The sequence below is a fragment of the Charadrius vociferus genome, unplaced genomic scaffold (assembly GCF_000708025.1).
Source record: "Charadrius vociferus isolate BGI_N301 unplaced genomic scaffold, ASM70802v2 scaffold201, whole genome shotgun sequence".
Lineage (NCBI taxonomy): Eukaryota > Metazoa > Chordata > Aves > Charadriiformes > Charadriidae > Charadrius > Charadrius vociferus.
The window spans coordinates 397,163-404,559 of record NW_009646936.1 but is presented as its reverse complement, the minus strand read 5'-3'; the positions used below and the strand labels follow the sequence as shown (position 1 = coordinate 404,559).

Here is a 7,397-nt window from a genome sequence, read left to right as displayed (position 1 = left end):
GGCGGGGCGAGGCCAGGCGGGCCCCGCCCACCACCCCGCCCGGCGCCGGTCAGCCCGGGATCTGTCCCGGGCGAGAGTGTTTCTGCACGTTTTGGTTGCGGAACGGACGTGAATCGGTGTCGGCTTGCAACGTGGTTTAGAGCGTGGCCGAAACAGAGCGCTTGACCCCAAATTTTCCGCCCCTCAATGAACTCTGCTCACACTTCCCACGCACGGGATTCGCTTCTCCTTTTTTTCTGCCGCTCTGGCCTGTTCCTTGTCAGGGCGTTGGGAAAAAAGCCATAGCGGCACCTTCGGGAACAACCACCTTCTCCGAAAATACAGACTGCGGCCAATTACACAAGATGGGCTGTCAAGATTTTACAGGTACTGTGGCAAAACGCTGCGGTTGAATTAATTTAAGTCCTGGAGTTAGTAACTGCCCCGGTCCTGAACATTCATGCTCAGATAACATACAAAAGTCCAGAGTCAGGCTGAAAAGGGAGAAGTAGAAATTTAAGAGTGGAACAGGATAAGCAAAAAAAAAAAAAAGAGGAAGGCATTTCAAGGAGATTGCTCAAGAATGACAAACAGGAAATGGGGGCCCTAAGTGAGAAAAGGAGCACTGGGAGAAAGGCCCACAAAGATGACACTGAATGGCACCAGAATATTCAGTTTCTCGTTAAAAGGCAGTTATGCTGTGACCCCATGAAATCCTACTCAAATTCCGAAGTTGTACCCAAACCGTCTACTCGCTATTCCCCTCCTTTTTTCCTTCAGTTAGATGTGCTCACTGTGTGCTACACGTTTTTTTTCCACAACCACGACCGACATCCTTGGGTAGGCCATTCCCCATTTCTGCATGGAAGTCTAGTAAAATCTATAGGACTCAGAAGATGGTTCCTCTCCATCCTGCTTTCCACCCTACGGAAAACAAGTTCCACCAGGTCTGGAGCTGAGCCACAGCCTTCTGAAGTGGCTCCTCCTTTCTCACTTCATCTGGCCCAGGGAAGAGGTTACCCACTGCAGAGAGGATCGATATCAACGGTGGTTTCTTACTTATGATGCTCAGCCCCGTACCATAAAGAAACAGTTTGTAACAAAACTCTTGCCTTGCTGCTCATTGAAGAGGATCACAGCCATTTTTTGATAGTAATTCACATGTGCCCACTCACCAACCCTCAATTCCTGTTAACGCGTGTGCCACCATCTTCTCACCCACATCTGGAAGCACCACACGCTGTCTCCTTTCCCCCCAACCTCCTCTCTCCTTTCCAGGCCCTTCCTATCACCCCTCCCACCCCCCATGCGTGTGCACACCCCTTTCTGTTCCCTTACCAGCTCATCCCACTGTGGTAAGGTAAACTGTGTGGTTGCCACATCCAGGGAAACACAACTGGAAAAACAACTTCGAGGGAGACACCACACATCCCCTTCTCTCCCGTAGTGGCAGTTTCTCCCACTAAGAATAAAGATTTACCACTTGTCTTTGTCCCTTACAGCGTGCTGTGCGCTTGCTTCTCCTGACTTTTATTCCTTCTCCTCCGAGCCTTCTCTGTAACGCCACCACTATCCTGACAGCCATTATTACTCCGGAACAGAAAGATATTCAGCAGCCTCAACACCTACAGTATCTGCAGAAACTCTTCAGTTTCTAGGAGAGCCTGAGCCGTTATTTCAGACAGCCTACAGCTGTATGTCTTCTCCTTTTATCGGAAAGCACCAAAATGTATAATTGTATAGCTCACTAATAGCGCTTGAAAGAGCCATCACAGATTGTTGGGCAAGGAACAGATTCCTCACCCTGAGAAAAACGGATACCTCTATTAATATATCCTAATAATAAATATCAATAATATTTTGTCTTTGTAGTAAGACGTCATCTAGATAAGCCTCTCAAGCCACAAGCCATACGGTAATTAGACCAACACGTAGGGAGTTCTGGGAATAAGCAACATGTATTTGTATCTGGAATCAGCAATGATTTCATCCTTTTGAGGTCAGTAATGAGATAATAGTTATCAAATTCACATGAACAGTCTAGTGCCAGATAGAAAAATTACTTCTGAAGGCCATTCTCTCCCGGGTTTTTCTAATTTGTATGCAGTACTTGGTATTACTTGTTCTAGAAGTACTGACTAAATACTGCTCTTAAGATTTTGAGCTCAGAGCAACAACAACAACAAAAAAGACCAGCCTTGCAGAAATATACTCCTCCACACACCTGGGGAAAATAAAAATCTAAATTATTTTTTTCATCATCATTGCCATAAATGTTGAAGAAGTGGATTTTTGTGCCTGGCAATTTTTCACGACAACAGTGTAAGGCTGACTTAAAGTGCTGAGAGTCAGGTCACATCTACTCCATTTAAAACCAAGTAGTTTTAAAAGGAACATGAAAATCACTCAGTGTGCTGACTCATCCATTACAGCAACTTAAATATTTAAACTGCTGATACTTATCTTCATTGTCAGCCAAAGTGGATTCCATCAAAGCTGGATTTATTGCAATCTGGTCATCAAAGCTGGATTTATTGCAATCTGGTTTCTATTTACTCTTGTGCAATGATTTCAATTCGCAATTAGCTCTTTTTAAATCTGTCACTGGATTAGTTTAAACAACAATTCAGATCCAATTCCCGTAGATCATAAAGAGAATCAAAATCTGATCTTTTTAAGAGCGCTATGTCACAGGAAGTCCATAAAAGTATGTTTAATTTACAGTTTTCATTAAAAGCAAGAACACATAGATAAGTCATTGAAATAAACAGACATTCATACACACAGCTGCTAAAATGAGTGGGGAGCTTATGAGGACAAAGCCTTCTGGCATCGCCTGGTCTAACACCACAATCTCAATGAATCACACCCGTGTCACAAAGGAAAGGACAGCAATCTGAGTTCTTACTGAGACCCCAGCAACAGAGGACTGCCACGGAACCCAATTTTTCTCCCCGAGCATTTAGACTGGGGCTATTTATATGGCAGATCAAGACCACACGCACATTTTGTTGCCACTTCACCACTATATAGGGCTTAACTCCTGTGCCTGCAAGACACTCATTATTTCTTACCATCTTTGCTAACTTGGAGAGCCACTGAAGAGTACATTAATCACTGGCTGGCCCAACAGGATCCACATCCCGCTAGTGTACCCCTGCCTCCTAACTGAATCTCAGCAGAAAGGAACTAGCAGCCACCATCTAATCTTTTCAGCTAACACCTGGGCAGGGCGCAGCACAAGCATCCCAGCAGCATGACCTAAGGGCAACACATCAGTCTGCACATAATGACGTGCTTTTTACTTTTACCACCTTAATTCCTGCAAAAAGGAAGCTGAGATTAGCCCCATTTTCTAAAACATGACAAATGCCTCGCCACTATTACTTACTGCCTTATCACAAAGGCTGGAAAGACCTATAGTGTTTACCAATACATAAATTATATTCAATTATATTAATAAATTATATAATACCCTCTGACAAATTATACTTCAATTAACCCATTCTGCCAAAAAATATAAATAATGTTCTACCTGCATGTTAAGACCTCATCTAGATGAGCAAGAGCACAGAGACCAGACGGAGCACATGCGGCGTTACCTGCCAAAAAGCAAACGCATTAACCCAGCCTCGGCCGGTGCTGGGGCATCTGCCAAAGTACAGTTGTTGCCATCATCATCTAGCTTCCATTTCTGAAACTCTTGAGAGTGGAAATTTCCCCTCTGTGGCACACCAGAGCCTGTGAGACACGTTCCCAGACTGGCAGGGCAAAACACAGCTCCTGCACAGGCAGAGACAGCAACAGCCTGAGTCAGAGGGGCATGAGCGAGGAAGGGGGCCCACACAGAAACTATATATTCGGTGACACCTTTTCAAAGGCAAAGTCCTCCAGGAAAATCAGATTGTGTGGGGAGCTGAGAGGTTACTAAAGATAAATAAATCTTTGGTATCATGGAGATTTCTCCAAGCCATTGCCCAAAAATCTTAATAGTACAGCAATATTTCACAGTAAGTTCTTTGATGCCAATATTCTAAGATTGCTTTTGAAAATCAATATTCCTTTCTCCTCTCGCCTCCAAAACGCTCTGTGACTAGGGTACAGTTTTGGCCAGTCTTCTGTATTTGCTCGGATGCTTTCTGAGACTTCCTTGTGTGTTAAAAGCCAGATCCAAAAAAATGGATTTCTGCAGAACATACAGTCCAAGTCCAGACATCCAGAACCCTCCCTTCATTCCCATTTAACCTTGAAGAGATGAATGTACTTCTAAAAAAAATGCATGAAACCTCTAAACAATTTATGAGCTGTAAGCATTTAAATAAGAAAGGGTAAAGGTCAAACTTAACAGGGCACAGCAAGACTCCTACTTCCACTCTGTCCTTAACGTGTTTTTCTTATGCCTCAGTTTCACCTTTTGAAGAGATAACAGACTGTAGGTGATTAAACTCTATGCTAAAGTGAAGCGTTAGTTTTGATTTAATCAGAAGTAAAATGAGCTGCAAGAGGATAACTGAATTTATTTGTTCCTTAACAATATTCACAAATAAATCAATTAAGCACTTGCAAATGCACATCAGACAATCCAATTCCTTTTAACTGGTGTAACAGTGGACAGCTGGATTTTGCACTTTCAGTGTACCTGAAATTACTCTAGTGCTACAATTTTCATTAATAAAGTGCATTCAAAATTATGGCAAGACAGACAAATTAGTATTATCTTATTTCAGTGTAAGGTTTAACCACTTAAATAGAGAAGACTTCCACCCAAACCTTTTAACATTTTCCCCTTCATTTTCCTTTGTGTCTGAATTGGAAGCCTCTCTGCTTTCCATCAGAGCTTCATAAGCCTTTTGTGCTCGAACAATTTCTTTGTCTGCACTGAAGTGCACCATTTGTCTGCTCAGAATAGGAACGACTAAATTGAAGTTGTCAACCCTTTTGTTTAATTTCCTGATATCTTCTACAAATTGCTCACAGATACGATTCCATTGCTTTTGCCTGTATGGTGTCATCGGCTCTCCAACCTGACTTCGAGATGCCACTATATTCTTCCGTAACCGCTCAATAGTTTCCCGTATTTCTTTCTGCATCAGGATCCACTCTGGTTGGTATCCATTGTCTATCAGAATCCTGTTCAAGTTGTGAGTCATAGGGTCAATATGTGGACAGTCTGAAAATTTCTGCAAAGGTTTTCCTTTGCCACTGAGGTTGTCAAAGTCTCCTTTTGCCATTGATTCCTGGATGAGGTCTTCAACCAACCGTTCAACTGCCTGCGTTATTTTCACCTTTTTGCTCTGCCTCACATCTTTGGCTTTCATTAGGTCAGTCCCAGCATACTGGCTTTCAAGTCTCTGCTTCCGGTACTCCAACACTTGTTCCGTAGCACGGTCTACTCGAAATTGCATGTATTGCTTTTCTCTTTGGCTTGGTGTCCCATAGCCAACGCCTTCAAAACTCAAGTAGTGTCTATGCTGTGGTGCTTGTGATTTGAACGGGTCTTCCTCCTCTTCATTATTCTCATTTGATTTCTTCTTGGTCGCCACATCGCTCAGCACGACTCTGTACGCTTCTTCTACTCTCATAAATGCTTCGGAATCAGCTGTGGCAGAACCGCTGTCTGGATGGTATTTTTTGGCAAGACTTCGGTACGAGTTTCTGATATCATCAAGGGAACAACCTTCCTCAAGCTCAAGAACTTTGTAAGAGTCCTTGACGTTGCGTTTAGGTTTGTAACCTGACAACATTCTGTTGGCACAAATGTAGGGTAACGACTTCAGGTTTCTTGGAATCATTGTTTGACGTACCATTAAATGAAGCCCTATGTTGTTAGTCAGCATGACACAGAGCCACTTTATGCTTCTTCAGATGCAGCTACATTATAAGCAATGACCTATAAACACATTTTTATAAAAATTGTGTTAAATACGCTTTTTAAAAGAACTTAACGTGACTTAAGTCTTATCTTTAACTTGTTACATTATTTAAAGAAATCCCTACAAAATTTCAGAACAGTATACAATGTTCTTTTCTTTTACAGACCAATCTTAAAACCTGCATTTCTTATTAATTACTATTGAAGTAGTAGTATTACCACGTAAATGAAAATTAATTCACAATCTAATTTTCTCCTGGTATATCAACAGTAGCATAGGTTTGTTTTGCACTGTGGAATTCCCAAAAGGCCAAAGCTTTGTGGCCTTTCTGCAAAATCAATGCAATGTAAACTGGAAATACACTTTACATTAAGCAGTAACTCTGCTGAAACAAATCTCTCCCTTTTCCTCTATACACTGACATTCAGCTATCAGCTAAATTTTCTATTCACATACATCAATGCCTCAAGATGTACTACCTGGTGCACTTGTGAAGGATTTCATTACCATACCCTTCTGGTACTTCACAGCAACAACTGAAGTCGCATTCAGACTATAGATTCATTTACTTGTATCCTAATCTCCTTCGTTTGTGTCAGGTAAGGTTATAAATGTAGAACTCTGAATAGATCAATAGCAGGCTCTATCTCATTCTGTCAGGAATATCAGTGCCTCTGAATTATTCTGGGAAATAGCAAAAGGAACATGTTCAGCAAATGACAACATAAGTAAGTCTTCCCATAAAATCAAAAGTAGAAAAATATCATACAAATGGCACACACAATTTACACATCAGCTAATTTCTCTTTATTAATGAAAATCCTATGACAAATGCCGCATACATGGTGTTTAAGAGTCTCCGTTTGCAGATTCATCAGTGACTGCAACACAGCCTTTTGCTGACTCCCTTTCCAAACAAAAAACTAGGTCAAATCAAGGTTAAGGCACAAATAGTGTTTATATGTTCTGCGTATACCAAACTGCCCTTCTGCACTAACCTGCCTGAAAAGACAGGAAGGAAATGTGTTTGGGACTGGATGAAAGACTGGATCAATCCTGAACATTTTCAGTTGATTTTGATCCAGGTAAGGTATTAAATCATTGGCTTGTGGTTGTTATAACGGACCTTATCAGTATTTCTTTCAAAGCTTTTTAGGTTGTGTTTTTTTTGTTTATGATATAGATAAGCGATTTCTCTCCTTCCAGGTGGTTGGCAAAGATAATTATTAAGTTCCATATGGCCACAAAACGCCACTTTTATGGAAAGATCAACAAATACATAGTCGAAATCCAACAGACTGATCAGAAGCAGACTTTCCTCATAGTTCTGTAGATGTAGACTTTAATATATTTGTGCTTAAGAAAAGAAACTGTATCAAGCTCTATGTATAGCACTCACCCCACAGCACCCAAGGGTGCCAGCTCGGGGTGTGTGCGTGTTATTCCCCAGCCGTTGCAATTCGGCTGGACCCGGTGGGGCTCGGTAAAAGGGGAGGGGAGGGGGGATTGTGCCTAGGTGGGTGTGTGTTCGATGTCGCCTTTGGC

At 41.9% G+C, this 7,397-nt stretch overlaps 1 protein-coding gene across 1 annotated transcript; it reads right to left on the bottom strand.

The window, feature by feature from the left end:
• Positions 1-4,697: 4,697 nt before the first annotated feature.
• DNAJC28 (DnaJ (Hsp40) homolog, subfamily C, member 28) lies at positions 4,698-5,816 on the bottom strand. Its single transcript, XM_009894881.1, has one exon. The coding sequence runs from the start codon at positions 5,814-5,816 to the stop codon at positions 4,698-4,700; it is 1,119 nt and encodes a 372-aa protein (XP_009893183.1).
• Positions 5,817-7,397: the final 1,581 nt, after the last annotated feature.